An 18,919-nucleotide genomic window follows, 5' to 3' on the forward strand; every position below is an offset into this window, starting at 1 on the left:
ATCACAATTATGAAATAAAAGAAATGCTAAACAAGTCTAATCCTACACATGATTATTTCTCATCACAAGGAGAAAAATAAAGAAAACTACTTTGATTTCATGGGGACAAAACAACAACACATGATATATATATATATATATATATAAGCAAGTTGAAGCTTCACAGTTTTAAGGGTCTGTTTGGGGGAAGCTGCAGTTGTTTGAAAAAGTAGTAGTAAAGCTGTTGAAGAAGAAAATGTCGTTTAAAAAGCTATGAGGGTTCAAGTTATTTTTTTTTTTGGGAAAATTTTGACTGCAACTTTCTAACAGTCACCGTAGGTAGCCAGTTCTGATGGGAAAACACAGCTTTTAGTTGCAGTTTTTTTAGAACGCAAACAAAATGTAATTTTGCCAAATAGAAAAAACTACGGTGCGACATCACGCTGTCACCGCACCACCGCTCCAAACGCACCATAAATCTAGAGTTAACCAGGCCAACTTGCTTAGGTAGAGCTCTTCCAAAAAATTTATAAAATTTGTGTATCAAACTGCAAACCCAATTTTAATATTTAAAAATTAAATTTGATTAAGACTTTCAATAAAATAAGTTTGGGTTAATATATCTTTAATATAATTCAATCTTGAAGCATTAACTTGTTAAATTAATTTTAAAAAATTCCTGATAAATAAGGTGGACATAAAAGAAGTTTTAAAGACTACTTACTGTCTTGAAATTGTTGAAATTTAGTTGATAAATTAATTAATAAATTATGCTAACATGATAAAATTCTTCTTTAAGGTTTTTAGTTTACAGGACATTTGCATTGATCATTTTTTATGGGCCTCATTTCCTTACAAGGAGACAATTTAACATGCAAAGCTCTTGGTCACATGGGCTGGTCTAAGTAAAACACTTGGTTACATGGCCTATATTCAGATCAGATATGAAGATTTATCATAGTTCTTGTATTGGAAAGCGAAAATTTCTTTTGTATACGACAGGTAGGGCTTTAAAATGAACCGATGCACTCATAAATAACTCATATCTGCTAATGGACTTCATTTACTGATGATAGATTATATTTTATACTATGCATTATTTAAATAAAATTTGATTGACAAAACTTTATTTAATTGTATATTTAATAGTAACATATTAATAAATATTGTAATTTAATATAATTCATTCTTATATTTTGATTTTATTGAAATAATTTTTTAGTAGTTATTTATATTATTTTATTCTAAGAAAAATTATTGAAGTAATTTAAATTGAGCTGCGTCTAGAAATAATCAGATTACTTTGAAACCAAATTACTTAGAAATCAAATTACTTAGAAATTTTGTTACCGGAAGAAGAGGTAAAGGCAAATTTAATTTAAGTGAATAAAATGAATTGGGAAGAATAACTTAATTATATAGGAAAAAAATGATTTTTTATTCTTCCTTTATTTAAATAAAATTTTGTGTTTTGAAGTTAATTTTAACATATATAAAATGTAAATTTGTTATGGCGGATCGTTTTAGGTACTGGATGATATCTCTATGAAGATTCTCCAAATTTGTTGTTTAATATTTGCTTTCAATATTATTGAGCCCGAATGAAAAAAAAAACTAATCCAACTCGTGGACGGAATATATTGAGACCAGACATCTCTTTATTTAATATGATGTTGATATTGATTTTATTCCTGTTAAGTTTCAATTAGTCAATATTATTAATAAGCGTTTGAATTAAAATTATCTTTGCGAACAAAGAGAAAAACTAAGGATGTTTAGATCCAAATTTATGCTCCATTGACTCTTTTTTTATACAACTTTATTTATTACTTGATCATGTATTTTTTATGCCCTCAAAAGGGGAGAGTATATATGTTGAAATCCTAAATTATTTGATGAGCATCTTTATACCTTCTTTTTTTTTTTCAAAGAATGAAGGGGGGAGATATTCTTATGTAGAATCAAGGACATATGGCAACTTATCCTAATAACAAAGCTAACATAAGTTTATCATCATAAGAAGGAAGGGGGCAACTCCTAATTTTTTCATTTTGTAAAATTTAGGAAATATGTCAATTTGTATTAGCTCAAAACTATAAGCTCAAGTTAGACTTATAATTTTCTCAGCCAGTTATATTTATTACTGTAAAATTATTTTAAATCATTTATACAATTTAAAGATTTTTATAAAATCTTTGGCAAAATACCACATTTTTTAAGAATTATTAAGAGTAGTTGTTTAATTTATGTCGTCTCAGATTATAAATATTCACTATACATTCTTGAAATTTGTCTCCCAATTCTAATTTCATTAAATTTATTTATTTTTTCATAGATAAAAATCGTATTTAACTTAAATTATTATATTTTGATAGGGTGGTTTAGTATAATTTCTTTTAAATATCATAACAGTTTAACAAAGATTTCGTGTAAGGCACATATTTTGAAACCAAGTCCTCTTAGCTGCTTGCAAAGGTGTGTTTTATAAAACCAACATTGTGGCTAGGCGCAGGACAATGCATGTCCATGAAATTTTTTTTAGGATATTTTTCATGTACAAAAATACACAAATTATATAATATATGTGTACAAATACAAAATAAAGGCATATATTTAAATTTATTTGTTAATTTTTTCTAAATAGAAATTCAGTTAAGGTCTTTTAAACCGTACAAAATTTAAAACACATCCAAAATCAATTCTTTTTTTACAATTTTTTTGCACACAAAATTTGAAGAATAATTAAATAATAATATTTTAGTTTCAAAATTTTGTATACTAAGATTGAATTTTAGCATGGAGAACTTTAATGCTCAAGATATATCTTAAGAACTTTAATGATATAATATCATAGATAATCATTGATATTTTGTCTAGAATTTTGTTGCACTTCACTTGATCCATTTGAGATGATTTATTAATTATTTTAGTCATTAGAGAAGTATGCATCTATATAACCTATGCAATATATTGAATCAAAAAGTCATGAATTTAATCCATTTAAAAGACTTTTTAAACATATATGAACATTAAATTTTATATTGATCATCATCAAAATCAAGATGATCAATCTTGAATCTCTTATGGTGTTGTGAGTGAAAATAACTTCAAAAATTATTATTGGATGTATTCCACATGCAACACTTTTCTAAACTATGTTTCTCAAACAGACTAAATATTTTAAAACACCAGCTTCTGAACAACAACATTTGAACTGAGATTTTGTACAATCACAACCGAAACAAACACACTATAAATTAGTCAATGATCTAGCTTGAATTATAACTTGTACGGCTTTGGAATTCTCTAAGTATAAGTTTCAAAACATTAAATTAAAAATACACAAGTAGAATCATCACCAATGTATAAAAATATGTTATAGTATTCACTTAATTCCTACCACAAAAAAAATGTGCACTTTTTAATATGTTCTAAAAATTGATCTATATTGATCACCTTATAATTTTTAAATATCTTATTATCTTAAAGAGCTAAAAACTCAACTAATCTTAGCCACATCAAATTTGTTGTATGACTTGTATCGAGATATTTATTCTAATTAAAATCATGTAAAATTTAGACTGAAATTTCACAGTTAGTTCATGTGTTGAATTTAAAGTCCAATTGAGCCTTGAATGTGCACTTTTAAATATGTTTTAAAAATTGATCTATATTGATCACCTTATAATTTTAAATATCTTGTTATCTTAAAGAGCTGAAAAATTAAGTAATCTTAGCCACATCAAATTTGTTGTATGACTTGTATCGAGATATTTATTCTAATTAAAATCATGTAAAATTTAGACTGAAATTTCACAGTTAGTTCATGTGTTGAATTTAAAGTCCAATTGAGCCTTGATTATGCATTTGCAATATTAGATTTGTATCATCAAACTGCAAGATCAATACTATAACTAAAACCATATTAGAGTCCATATAATGTTAAATCCAAAATTTGATGTTTTTAATTCATTCAATCTATTTCCAACCAATATGCCACGCATTCTCCGAGCACATGATAAAAACCATGGCCAAAAATATTTTATTGATCTTTTTCAAACCTCTACATCACAAATAAGTCCAAAGCCGAAGAAGATTCATTTCGCCTCACTTTTGACTCCCAAGAATAACCACCCCGTCGCACAATAATGGCCGTTAATATTTTATCGCCGCACTATCATTTTTCTATTATTCCCCTACAATACCTACTTAAAGTCCCCCCACATGATAAAAAACATAACACCATATAATCAAAAAGCTACAATTAAATCATCGAAGCCTATTACGTGGACGTGTGAGGAATACCCCCACCGAAAGCACTTCTATTTAAAAAAAAAAAAAGACGCAGAACCCACTAGCGTTGAACGGGGCGGCAAACCCACTTCACCGGACGCTTTTAGTGGCGCGTAATGTTCGATTATTATTATTGTTATTATTATGATTCGGTTTGAAGATCTCGAAACCATGTGCTCTCCCATCTCCTTCATTTTATTGCGGAAGTTAGATTCCCAAATTGCTGAAGCTCGCAGCAGCTCGAGCCAAAAGTTGAGCAATCTTGTACATGCACTTAGGAAACAGGGATGCACGGAGAACGACACGTGGTTGAGCTTTATGTCATAGTTTACAGTGAAAGGGAAAGGTCATGCAGTGCCACTCTCTTTATCAAAAAAAAGATTTAAGAAGAAGTTGTGATGTTAATTTAATCATCACGTATAATTAAGGCTGAGAGTTTAGGTTGAAGGTTGTCAATTGTTTTGAGAATTGATTTGAATTTTGGCTTCTATTGAGATTAGATCGGAACAGATGAGTTTGAGTTATAAGTTAAAATTTTGGATTGAATTTTTCTTAGTTGAAATTGGATTGTTAACGGCTCTAGTGATGTCAGGGTTATGAATTCAACAAATTTAGCTTGAAGGTTGTTAATCGTTTGAAAATTGATTCGAATTTTGGCTCAGATCGAGATTGTATCAAAATATACGAGCCGAGCGACGGTCCAAATTTTGGATCAAATTTTTTTCGAATCGGTTTTAAGCCGATCCCAACTTAACTTGAAATTGAATCTTTAACACCCCTATATATAATTAGGATCACATTTATTTATTTTTCTTATACTCACTCAATTATCAATGTGGTAGAATTCTTTTATAAGACTTTAGCGGGCAAAAAGTGAGATGGGTGTTATTTTTGTTAAGTAATGGAAAGTGGAACAACGAATTTCAACGACTCCTATGATTTCATTTCAAAAATATCATACTGTTTTTGTGGGGTCTATGAAGAAGGGAAAATGAAGGAATATATATTCTCCCTTGCTGCTTTTGAAAAGGCGTGCCGTAGATCACTTTAATTGAAAAGTGCGCAGCGTTCATTTATTAAAACTTTGAAAGTTACAAAAAAGAAACTGGATTAAGGAAATGGTGTTGCAGTGGAAATGACCTGAGTTCTGCCAGATAATTTCATGTTATATAAGTGGAGAATTTGATTAAATGATGATTTGACTTAAAATAAGATAATATAATTTAGATAATTTAGATAAAAGAGCCTGTTTTGGAACAGTTTTCTTTATTTTTTTTTCATACTAACAACACAATTCTATTTGATAATCTATTTTTTTTGTTGCTTTTTAAAAATCTGTGATAGAAAACTGTATTTTCAACCTTAACTGTTAAAGTGTGGTAGTTGTCATAAAACTGCGATCTAATTTTTTGGCGACTTTTTAAAAGGTATTTTCTTCTGCAGCAATTTCACGATTGTTTCTTCAAGCAGCAAAACCAACTGATGCTGGCCAAAAGGAACCCTTAAAATGCCATTTTTAAATTAATATAAATCTCTTGGTATTTATTTATATAGCATTTTTATTTGATTACAATTAAGTACAGAAGAAGTTGAGTTATTTGCTGATTTGACCAAATGCATGCTCTGCTTAAGATCACGGAAGTTATCATTTGATTGAGTATATTTTTAGTGTGGAAAACATCAGGTAAGTGCATATCTCAAACTTGAGCCAAACTCAACTCAATTGTATTATAACAAGTGCCCATGCGAGTTTAATCATGTGATCAATTTTTAAATATATTTTGGGTGACAAATCAAAATCTGTTTCATGAAGAAGGAGATTAACTTGGGTTCCAAATTTACTCAATGATTATAAATAGACGTAAATCGAAAAACGTTACATGTGTTCATTCTCCTTTATAACATGTGTATATGGCTAGGGAGAAGGAAAGTAATGATAACTTGTGTCTTGATCAACTTTATTTATTGGTCGAATAGGTCATTCACCACCGGTTACTATGGAGAGACAAGCCCATAAACTTTTGATTGCTATGTATATGCCCTTATTTAATTGTGAAATTTTGTTGAAATCTTTGCTTTTTGAAATTATAAGAGATTATATGATTTTAACTCAATTTGAGTCCTTTGACATATTATTGTTATTATTATTATTATTATTATTTTGAATGAGGTATAGTACTTCTAAACATTCACATCAAGAATGCTAGAGCCTCTATTTAGAGGGGCATTTTGTAAAATTTTTAATGCTAATTCATTATTTCAAATGCATAATTTTAATCATTACGAGCACTATAGCATCTCTCCAAATATGCCTATATTCTAGCAAATAGTGTTAGTTAAAATTGCCATCATCATTATGCAACCATATTGAAATGAATTCATATGGATTTATTCATATTTGAGGAGGAAAAGAAATTAATGTGATTTTCCATGAAAGAATATAGTTTGTAAGAATAGTTCTTGTTCACACACTTCTCTCCTTTAATATTGAAATAATCATATGATATTAGCCAATTAGCTCGGCTTAAATATGCTACTCAGAAAATTAACTATAAAAAATATGATAAAACTTTCAACTCAATGAGCATCAAAATGACTTTTGATGTATTGCCATCTTCTAGTCTAAAAATTACACAAACATGATCAATTTGATAGGTTCAATCATCCATCAATCATCTTACAAGTTCAATGAAGTTTGAGATCATTTTTGTAAATTATAAACTAAAAGTAGATTGAGCCGATAATTGAACCGAGTGAGCGTACTAGGACAATTTTCTATGAATCACTCGATTTTTACATTGATCAATTTAAGATTATTTAGAATTTTGAACACATGATAAGACATAATATTTTTCATATGAAAATTAAAAAAATAATAATTCAAAAAATTATATATAAAATATTGAGTTCAAAGTCAGGTGTAGCACTTAAAACTTTGCTATTATTTGAGATGATGATTTCTTTGTATAAGCAAAATTAATTTATTTTAATTCTTCTTTGATAGTGAATTTGGACTGGTGCTAATAGCCAAATGCCACAGCGATGGTTACGTCCTATGACGCAACAACAAACCAATTTTGGTTCCTCGTGTTTGACAATTTTTTTTCTTGCAATATATTTTTATTTGTACAATTTAAAATAATACTATTTTAAAAACCAAATTAAAAAAAATTATGTTTGCTCATTATTTTTTAAAAAATAAAGTCTAAATTTCATGAGTTCTTGTGCCCTTTGCCTTCAATTTTGCACCATTTTTTGGCATGCTCCATGTTTTTTGTTTTACCTACCAATATCACTCTACAAAATATCTTTTTGTTGTGTTGTCATTATTCTTTTATTATTAATTTGGAAAAAGATATGTCAAGCTCGGCTTTATTTTAAATAAGAAATATTTAGAACTCAAATACACAATAATAACACAACCAAAGATACAAATTCTAATACTAGAAAATAAAATTAACAAAGCCAAAAAATTAAAATTGAAAAAATCAATAAACAACCAAAACATATGCAGAAGAGACAAAAACAACAAAAGCACTCAAAAAAATGATCCAACAATAGAGTAGCTCCCAAACAGTGAAGATAAATAACCATGAAAGCCAAACCAATGATCAAAATATCAACAGAGAAGAGGATTAACATTCAAGAGGAGGAGAACAATTAATTGAAACCAGCAATCAAAAATTTAACCATAGCCATATATAAACTCTCCAAGAAAGGCAAGACCACATCAATCTATAAAATAACAAAGCAAACAAAACCACAATGAATAACAACAACATGAAATAGAGGAAAATAACCAACAATACTACAAAGAACCAAGATCCCAATCAAAATTCAAAAGAATGATATAAATAGATATATTATACAATAAACATTAAAACACGGTTGAATTTTAAATAGAGACAGCAAATGAACATTAAAATTTCATTTAGGCATCATGAAATTTAAATTCAAAAGTTTTTAAATATTCTAAAATACAGTTTAATTTTAATAAATAGCTGAAAAATATTAAAGCTAGAATTAAAAAAATAAAGCTAAGAATCTTACTTATCAGGAAATCATTAAGATTCCTTCAAAATATGGCGATTACCACGATTACCTCCACCATCTCTGCCATTATACTGCTTCGATTTGCCACTATCGCCGCTCTATATGCACGTCCTGTCTCCACCACATACATCAATTTAAGTAGTATTCAATACAAATATTGATTTGAATTAAAATTCAAATAAAATAAGCTTAAGAGAAATTGAAAGTGATTTCAATCATTCTATAGTTTAGTATTAGTGCAATAGGTCAAAATTTTAGCGTTCCGTATATCAACAAAGAGCAAAAATTTGCTTGACTCAAACGAAATATCAGTTTTTTTAATAAAACAATTCTATTTTCTTGCAGATCTGCCCCGATACCGAACCCATTTATTCTCTCTTATAATGAAGGCGTTCTCCAAACTTACAAGTCTTGTCACAACCGAAAAATTCACATACGTTCAGTCAGCAAGCAACCGAAATAATAAGGGAAAAAAAAGGAAGATTTACATACAAACCACGGAACTCTTGCCTAGTTAGATATATATGCCATCTTACTTAGGTTATGTAAAATTTTTTTCCCTTTTTAATAGTTAAATTATTGATTTTTTTTATGTGCTATAAAAGAGTTGTATCATGTAAATGTAAAAAAGTACCTCTACGTATTAGACATGTAAGTACATAAAAATTTGTTGGATGGTGTGCAGTCAGCGAACAACCAAAATTAAGGAAAAAAAAAAAGGAAGATTTGCATACAAACCACGGAACTCTTACCTAGTTAGATATATATGCCATCTTATTTAGGTTATGTAAAATTCTTTTCCCTTTTTAATAGTTGAATTATTTATTTTTTTATGTGTAATAAAAGATTTGTATCATGTAAATGTAAAATAGTACCTTTAGGAATAAGACATGTAAGTACATAAAAATTTGTTGGATGGTGTCCCCAAAAATTAAAGGGAATTTACATGCATAGCACACAATTCTTTGTGTATACGCATCTCGCATCTAAATTTTTATATTGACACACATAAAACTCAAATCTTTAATATAACATAAAAAATAATAATATTATCATTTTTTTAAAAGAATAAAATATATCTTTTCATGTATAGATTTAAAGTACCATTGTGTAGGGCTATCAAAACGGCACGTTGTTCGCAAAAAAATTCGTATTCAACTCTTTTAGAAGCTCGTGTTTGATTATTTCACTAAGCAAACGAGCCGAAAACGATCAATGATATGTTAACTCGTGTTTGGCTCGTTTTGACTCAAAATAATTATATATATACATTCTGTAGGGCTGTCAAAATGGCTCGTTGTTCGCGAACAATTCGTGTTCGACTCTTTAAGAAGTTCATGTTTAATTTGTTCACTAAGCAAACGAGTCGAAAACGAGCAATGATATGTTCATTCGTGTTGGGCTCGTTTGACTCAAAATAATTATATAATATATATATATATATATATATATATATATATTGAAAATAATATTTTAATTTTAAAAAAATGAGATAAGATGGATCTCATATTTAATAGTTTAAGTAACCGAGCACAACACTACAAATTTGTACATAATAAATTAATTGACTACAGGGATGCAAAGAATTTTAATTAATAAAAATTATTAATTAAAATTTAACACAAAAAATATATTAAATGATATTTAAATGATGTTTTAATATAAATAATAATATTTAAATTTCCCTCCAACCCTTAACAACCTATGGCTGGGTAACTAAGTCTTTCAAAACAAAACAGCTCTTTGATAGCAAACAACTCGTGTTCGTCTCGCTAAGCAAATATGCCGAACACGAATATTTTTTATGTTCAAAATAAAAACCAACCAAACGCACAAGTTCAGGTTGTGTTTTGGTAGATTACACCCTTATTAATGTGCACTATATATAATATGAAAGTTTTGGTGTGAGATTTGTAGATACATAAGAATAATGTATTTGGTTGTAAATTTCTCAAATAAAAAAACATGAGCATCGAAAACAAGTACTAAAATAACAAACGCAACCAAACCCACCGTTGCGTGCTAGGAAACGCAACCCACATGCGTGGTGGGCCTGCGGTGGACGAATCGCGTTTACTGAGCATCGAGAAATTGGGCCCGTCCGCGTTCGGTGTGGATTCCTCACTTAACGGCTCTCCGGCCTCCACCATGATTGGTTATCTTCTCCATTCATCAAACCAAATATCATCCTAATCCATGGCTACAACGACGAATCTATATAAATAAATATCTTCGTTCAGCCTTTCAACACGCAGAACACCTTCTGGTCCCATGCTTTCATTTATTTGGTCATTTTGATAAAATTATTTTGAGCTGAATATAGTCCTCTCCGTCAAATTTTTTTATTGATATGATTTTTCTTTTTTTAAGTTTAATTTATTGCAGACATAAAAATAATGAATCTATTGCTAGCATTTATGCGATGGCGAAATGTTTGAAGCATTTATCCGATGGCGAAATTATGAGAAGGAACATATCTATTAGAATAATATGAGAGAGGAACTCCCAATAAAAAATATTATAAGTGTTTTTTTTATTTTGAAGAAATGCCCCCTTGAGGGAATTTTCATTTAAACATTAAAAATTTAATTATTTAATATATAATATATTTCATTATAAATAATTTAAATATTAATATATATTAACTACTATAATATATATATATATATATAAACAGTATTGCATTGATGAAGATATTAAATTTGTTCATTATTTTTACATTAATTAATATTTAAATATAATTAAATTAATCAAAAAAAATAATTGAACAAATTGAATTAACTAACAACATTGATATTCATAAAATTTCTTTCATATTAAAATATTCTCGTAACATCATGTTTACAAAAAAATACTCTTTCACGTCGGGGTGGAATGACGTTTGAGACTATTTTATATCGAGACGGTGGTCGTAGTGGTCGATGTCGCAACTAATGCTCTTGAAATTCTTCTCAACATCATCATCTTCAGTTAGGTCATTCGTAGCTTATTGTGATAAATATTAATTTTCTTCATTCATGAGATTTGGTGGGAAAAAAATTTAAGATTTGCTGAATTCAAGCCTTCATTGGAAATAAATGTGGACAAGAGAATATTTTAAAAATTTAAATTCAGATCTCTACAAATTGTAGTTATTCAATGCAAGTCATATGATGAACCCTCATGTATCGATGGTACTGCATAGTTGAAGATCCTATAAAGCTGGAGGGTCCCACCAATACTAATTGAGCAAAATAAGCAGAAGACTTTGGATATTGTTGTTCATGGGACTAGATCTTTCTGTTATGCCAACTAAAGATCTCAAAGATTTCTTTCCAGCATCTGTTTTTGTTCATCTCATAGCAGTGGAAGACGACCAACGTTAAGTATCAGACGTTGATCTAGAGTAAAAGGAATATATCGCGAACAATTCCCAATTTTATCAGGCTTAGGTTCGATTAAAAACTAAACAACTCCGCAGAATAAAAGGATCACACCAATTCTAAAAAACCGAAACAAAAATAAATAGAAAGCACAATTAAAGCAACCAAAAAAGCACATGAGAATTTTACGTGAAAAAACTCATAAAAAATAAAAAACCATAGAGTCACACCACCATAAATTTTCACTATGAAATTCAGAAGGTTTTATAAAAAACTAACATAAGTTTTCTCTCCACACACAAAGAAAACTTACAAGACTCACTCCAAAATCCTTTCTATCCAATTCGACACAAAAATCATGTTGAATCACCGAAATCCACTTCTTCGGTACTCTCCTTCACCGGGATGCTCGTTGAATAATACTAGACTTGAAATTGGGATTAAAAACGAAAATTAAAAGAAGTAAAAAAATAAAAAAACCTGCTCCTGGCACCTATGCGCCTGAACTTGGCTCATAGGCACGGATCTCTCTATATCAGCGCCAATATTGAGCGCCTATGAGTATGCTTCCCCTCCTCTATCACCCACGTCAAGAGGGTGCCTATGCGTCAGCTCCTCCATCCGAGCAGCACACAACTGGGCGCTTAAGCACCCATAATCTGGTGCATATGCACAGGGTGCCTTATGCTCAGTCTCAACAGCTCAACAATCTCCCACTTAGAGACTATAACACCGAGCACCAGACCTTTGTACTTGCACCTCCATCTGAATTGAGTTCATAGTCGTGTATGTGGCTCACTCTCGGTCTCAACCTTCGTGAAACTCAACTGAAGACAAGCAAAGCTTTAGTTTCTCAAAAATCACCACATTTGTCAACATATCCACATGATTCTTAGTTGTGTGTATTTTTTTTTATAAATAACTGCATATATTCTAGAAGAGATTGAATGAAATGATACCTGAGTTGGATGTGTTTCATCTTGGCATAGAAAGAAACATTCTTAGCAAGTTAAATCACACTCATATTGTCACTATAAAGTTTTCCAAATCCGTACTCCTTGACCAATTATGCCATGAAAGGCCCTTGGCATTCCTCATCAATGTAGCTGAGGCATTTCAGGTCTCGTACCTCGATCACCTTTTGGGTCATGCTTCATAGTCTCAAAATGCACCCTTTGGGTCATGCTTCATGGCCTTTGGACCCACCCTTCGAGCCATGCTTTAAAGCCTCAGAACCCACTTCTTGGTTGGATGTAAGTCATGTATGCATTCCTCCCTTACTTACCGGGTTGGATATTATTCCCATAGTTTTTCTCTCTCGGCCACAAGTCCCACACCTTGAGCCTCTATGCCTCGATTAGACATCAAGATTTGATGTGAATCCCAGTGTTTTTTCTCCTGTGTTAATCTTTTTGGTTGCTCATCGAGTTGATGTAAGTCCCTCGGCTCTACTCAGCATACATGTTTGCTTCATAGGCATTAATGTGAGCCTTCGAGGTTTCCTTCTTAATGTATGCATACCTGCTTTTATTGGTTGCTCGGGTTTTGTCGGTTACATGACTAACCTCGACTTAATCAAAAGTTGAGCTACTTCCAACAAGTGCACTGCGCCTTAACGGCGTAGCAAACTTGTTGGGGTGTTTTTTTAGCATCATTTTTTTATGTCATGAGTGTAGGATGTCCACTTGAATGACTTGGGACAATTTAGTATTCCTTCATAGCATCTAGTAGCACAAGTCATCCATCAAGCCTCCCCCCCCCCCCCCCCCCGCGATAATTTAGACTTGCCCGGTATAATCCACCATTGGGTGGCATCAATCACAACATGAGACACGTTTAATGTCCATTCTGGTGTTTATAGGTCATGAGATATTCATATGGAGTCTCCCTTGGTCAAAGGAACCGATCAATGCTTCTCGCAGACATTTTTGAAAAAATTAGTTTAGAACGATGTACCTACACTGTGATTCAAGGCTCCCGTTGGCGCCAAAATCCTTGATACAATGCCCGTAAAAATACTTATCTCTAACGTTATAGAACTTTATTTTTATTCATATTTGATCTCTCATGGCTTTCAGACCGAAAAAAACCATCGTCAGACGCTTCTAGCAAAAACTAGGCTTTTTGGGGCTAGACTGGTGTGGAGGCACCAGTCTCGGGAGTCTAGTCGCCCAAAATAGCCCCAAAGAGCTTAAAAGAAAGAAGAGAACAACTTGGCACTAGGCCCAACGCCCAGGCTCCCAAAACAGCCTAAAATGGTCCTGGAATCGAGTCGACAGAAACCTGATGCTAGAAACATAGCGGTGCCACCAATATCCCTTGGCACCTCCGGCATTCCTATGAGATAACCATCCTTTGTGACACCTTCTCACTAGTCATTATTCAAATGTAAGCAATATACTTTTAATTGAGAGTATTCTTGGACATCCTATAACAAAGTGATACGCCCTTTAAGAGTTGCTCTTTAACCTGGAACAAGCAAACACACTTGATTCTATAGTTGTGGATTGCTTCTGTAAGGTCTTTTACATGGATATGTTCCAAAACTTTTTCTATATGATCTCGTTTTGAACGTACTTCTTGGGCTATCACGGGATGTTTACATTATAAAATTTATCCACGTTCTTTCTCTCGTTTGTTTGCCTTCATCGTATATCTTCTCTTTTTTTTATTTCTCTCTTCTTCAAATCATTCATATAATCTGAAAAAGAGATTTATTCAGAAAAGGAAATGATACAGCGGTAGAAAAGCCGGCGACTACTTCACAAATAAAATAGAGAAAAAGAAAAAAAAATAATGATGAGGTCATGCAAGAAGTACATTCACTATATGAGATATAATATTCATAAATTAAGCATACAACTATTACACTAATTCTTTTTTTATGATATTTATCACTGTTATTTATCATTGATCTAAAACATTATGAACCATAATAGAACAATTAGCTATCCAGAAACAAAATATGACTCATAATGCAAATACAAAAATGATTAGTTCATACATCAAGAAATTATGATAAAATAACATTTTAAAAACTTATTGCACTCATACATCACTATTATTTAAGAAGAAGTGTATATACTTAAATCTTATGCTCAAGCGCACTTATTGCACTCATACATCACTATTATTTAAGAAGTGTATATACTTAAATCTTATGCTCAAGCGCTACTGGCACTAAAAAACTCTATTTTCGTAGGGTCTCGTTACACTTTCATTAAATACAAATACAAATACATATATTCATAATTTTTTGCAGTTTCTTATATTATTTTTCTGGCATTTAGAATAGATGTTTATGCAAGTGATGAGCAAGGTCTAAAGAAAATAATAGTGCATGTAGAAACAAGTTGCAAAATATGATTTCTTAAAAAAAAATTTGCCTTTTTTTTCTTTCTTTTACTTCTAGGCCATAAAGGTGACCATCGTTTGGAGTGGCTAGATCCAGCATGTTTGATTAATTTATGAATGAATCCTTCACTTGAATCCTCTTTGTGCTCAGAACCCACATGCTTAGATATATCAATGTTCACTTCCTGACTTGGCGTCCAAGCATGATAACTAGTATCAATGACTCCACCAAATATTTGATCTAGCTTCTCTTTTAGTTTTGCGTCAATGTCCCAAAATTTAAACTTTTTCGTGCTTGGCACAGCCTACAATTTATAAACATCAAAATTATTTATATATGAAATGGGTTAAGAAAATGGAATGGTCTGACTAGAAGAAAAATATTTCACCTCTAATCTCTCATTCCAAATTCTTCTGAAACATCAATGGTTTGTTTTGGATGATCCCAATAAAAAAATGTAGCTCCTAGCTCTAATTCTTTTTATGCTTTTCAATTTTTTTCTTAAAATTAATTTCACTTTATCTTTAATTCTATCATATCTACTCTCTTTCAGTTCTTTCTTTACAATCTTTTATTTCCTTATTTGTTGAAATACTTTGTAAGCCTATTTTCTTAATTCCACCTCCTTTAGACACTGATGAAAAAAAACTAACTTCACATCTATTTCCCACATAGTGGAAGATACACATTCTCTTGTATTGCCCATTTACACCTCAACACGGACTGAAGCATAAATTGCTTTTCTAAATGATTTCCCCAACTATTCTTACTATCAAACTCAATATTATGAGTTATTTATACATACAAGCTATAACAATTTATATCACTAACACCAACATAATAATCCCTCCTGAAGATGAATAACTTTTAGATCATCCACATACCAATCCCTCCCCCACGCATATAAGATATTGTTCACAATCCTTCCTCCAAAGGCCAACACTAAGAAAGAAAATATCTCATATCGCTTTTCAGATTTTTTTCTACCAATTTGCTCAAATGACTATAAAGATTCATTAAATATTGATTGATCTTTGAAAATAAAAGTATTTTTATTGTCTGTTCCTACTATTATTGATTATACTAATATAAAAATTAATTTCAACCTTCACTTGTCAACTGGCACCGAGAGAATTTTTTCCTATATCCAAGAAAATCATTGACATACTTTACCATAATGAATCAAACTCTCAAAAATACATTTATTTTTATATAATCTTAAAGTTGATTACCCTACCCACCAAACGAATAACCTTTTTTTGTTCAGAAATGTTGCCACGCAAAGACCGCCAACAACCTTTCAACAGAAAAACTAAAAACATAGCCGTGAGAGCCAGGCAACCATTTGGGATCCATACAATATAAATTAATCAATTCAGATCTCTCTATACTCAAAAGAAATATAAAAAATAAGGCATAAATTATTTACTATAATGGACAGTCTCTAACTGATTTATAGAAAGAATTTTAATAGAAGATATTAGATCTCTTGTACCCTGGCGCGCCTCCCCTATTTGTGGATTCGGATAAGCCCGGATGCAATACATTAATGTTTAGATGAAAGTTACTAAAATATAAACTTAAATAGCCAAATGTGTGGTTGAGTTTCTTGTTTAGTGATCACTGGCGGGCCAAGTGACTAACCAAACTCGCTAGCCGAACTGACTAGTTGAACAGGCTGGGTAAACTTACTGACCGAACTGGCTGAAATTAATTAATTGATCAGTTTAACTGGCCAAAATTGTGATTCATGTTGTTTCATATTGGATATCTGAAGAACCGGTCTAGGAATTTTTTGGCTATACTTGAGCAAAATATCTAGTAGCTTTTATGGTTAGCTTTTCGTATCTGCTGACTACTTAGAATTCATGGCAAATCGATTCTCTTTTAATTGACAACTTGCTTTAAATAATATTTTGCAGAAATCCCCACTCAGATGATTTTCGTAAATTCTTTTCCCTTCAGTAAGAACTTCTCAGAAATTTGGTGACTAGGCCCCAGTTTTTTTGACAAAAACTATTTTAATAATCAAGCTCGATATAACATTTATTTCTTAAAATTAAAATAGTCATTAATAAAAATAGAAGCTGATGAGGAAAACTGCAACGCGATGCCTCCTTTCGGCTGCCTCACATTTTATCACATTCGAAGTACAAAATAATCAAGAGAGACTGTATGGAACATGATTGCTTTGCAGAAAGATTCTTTCACTTTATTAAAAGACTACTTACAACTTCTTTACAATCGACCTTTCGGCCAAATCATATCCCAAAAACCCTCACCTCCGAATGGGATTCGCTAAAAAAGAAAAACGAAGCTAGAAGCTTAAAAATCGAAACAAAATTGAGGAGAATCTTTACAGTAACACACTACCATGTTCCCACAAAAACATTACCGGCGAATATTATAGATATGAATAGATGTTAATGTGATAATATTTTGTGGTACTGCGGTGATGTTATGATGCAATACGTCTATAAAATTATCAAATATCATTAATTCATATCTGTGAATTCCGCTCGTAATATTAGCTCCAGTGTGATCTCGGCCCGGCACTATCGAGTAGGATCGCCGGCAGTTGTAACTGACGGCGGTGTCAGCAATTCAACATCATTGCGCTCTAGATCAAGCTCGGATCCTGCAACACCGCCACAGTAGAGCCTTGGATCGCGTGTTAGAAGCCACCGGATTAGCACCATCCGGCTAATCGCTGATTTCAAAGGCTGATCCTCCGCCGATTCGGGCCCTAAACTTATCTGCTCATTCTGGCCGTTCGATGCATCAGCTCTAATCGACGGAATTTCAATCGTAACCTCCCCGGGGACGGAATCGGATGAGGAAGAGCCCATCTCCTCCACCCGCTGGCACGACGAGCACGATTCGTTTCCGTTCGAATCCCCTGTGGTAACCAGGGAATCAATAGCAGGTGTCTCACTGGAGTAGCTCGTCGCCCCATTCTTCACCACCTCAACCGTGGCGCGGCAAAGTGGGCAGGTGGAGTGCGAACAGAACCACATATCGATACAATCGATGTGAAAGCTGTGATTACAGCGTGGAAGGCATCGGATTTTCTCCCCTTCCTTGAACTCGTTCAAACAGACCGCGCATTCCCCTGATTCATCATCTTCCTCTGCGCAGTCTGAAATAAGCAGAATCGGGAGGGATGCGAGAATTGAGGGATCGAGGCCTCGATTGGAAGCGCAATTGACCGAGTGCTGGCCATCAGAAGCAAATACAAGTTGCCGGCGGCGACGCGCACGGCGGGAAGCTCTGCGAATGACGCGCCAGCGGACGTAGAGGTGAAGAAAGAGGATGAGGAGGACGACGGTGAAGAGCACCACGATCGCGCTGAGCATGATCTGGCCGCTGAGCGCATAACTCCGAGGAGATTTGCCGGCATTAGAGGAGCTTGGGTCCATTTTGCTCTGTACAGTGAGACTCGGATTGGGGTAAAGGAATGAAGGAGGACTGTGTTTTATAGGCTAACAACTAGGTAAAGATTCGAGCGGTGACCGGGTAGGCCGCGTGGTGGGACCCGAAGTAATGGAAAAGTGAAAAGTCGTTAATACGCTTTAATAACTAATTTAACTTGTAGATATTGTGAGGGTAGTATGGGAATTCTGTATACCGTGTGGGACCCGCGAGTGTGATTGGTCTCGCGCTGCCTGTTTAATGAGCTAATCGGCCGCGTAAAATGTCCCATCCCGTTCCGAGCCGGAATAACTGTAGGTTGTCGTTATCGGCAAGATGTTTCGGTGAAAGATTTATAAGGGCGATTTCGCGATACAGTGATTAAGAGTAGAGTGTGTAAGTGAGTTAACTCGTAAGTCGGCTTTAGCTCCGCTTGATAAAAGGTTGGTGAACTAAATTTAATGAG

At 32.5% G+C, this 18,919-nt stretch overlaps 1 protein-coding gene across 1 annotated transcript; it reads right to left on the minus strand.

The window, feature by feature from the left end:
* Positions 1-17,232: 17,232 nt before the first annotated feature.
* On the minus strand, positions 17,233-18,479 carry LOC110029984 (RING-H2 finger protein ATL2-like). The gene has a single exon (XM_020732510.1). It carries the CDS (start codon positions 18,459-18,461, stop codon positions 17,598-17,600), a length of 864 nt encoding a protein of 287 aa, XP_020588169.1. The 5' UTR covers positions 18,462-18,479; the 3' UTR covers positions 17,233-17,597.
* Between the last annotated feature and the right edge of the window lie 440 nt (positions 18,480-18,919).

The sequence above is a fragment of the Phalaenopsis equestris genome, unplaced genomic scaffold (genome assembly GCF_001263595.1).
Source record: "Phalaenopsis equestris unplaced genomic scaffold, ASM126359v1 Scaffold000002, whole genome shotgun sequence".
Lineage (NCBI taxonomy): Eukaryota > Viridiplantae > Streptophyta > Magnoliopsida > Asparagales > Orchidaceae > Phalaenopsis > Phalaenopsis equestris.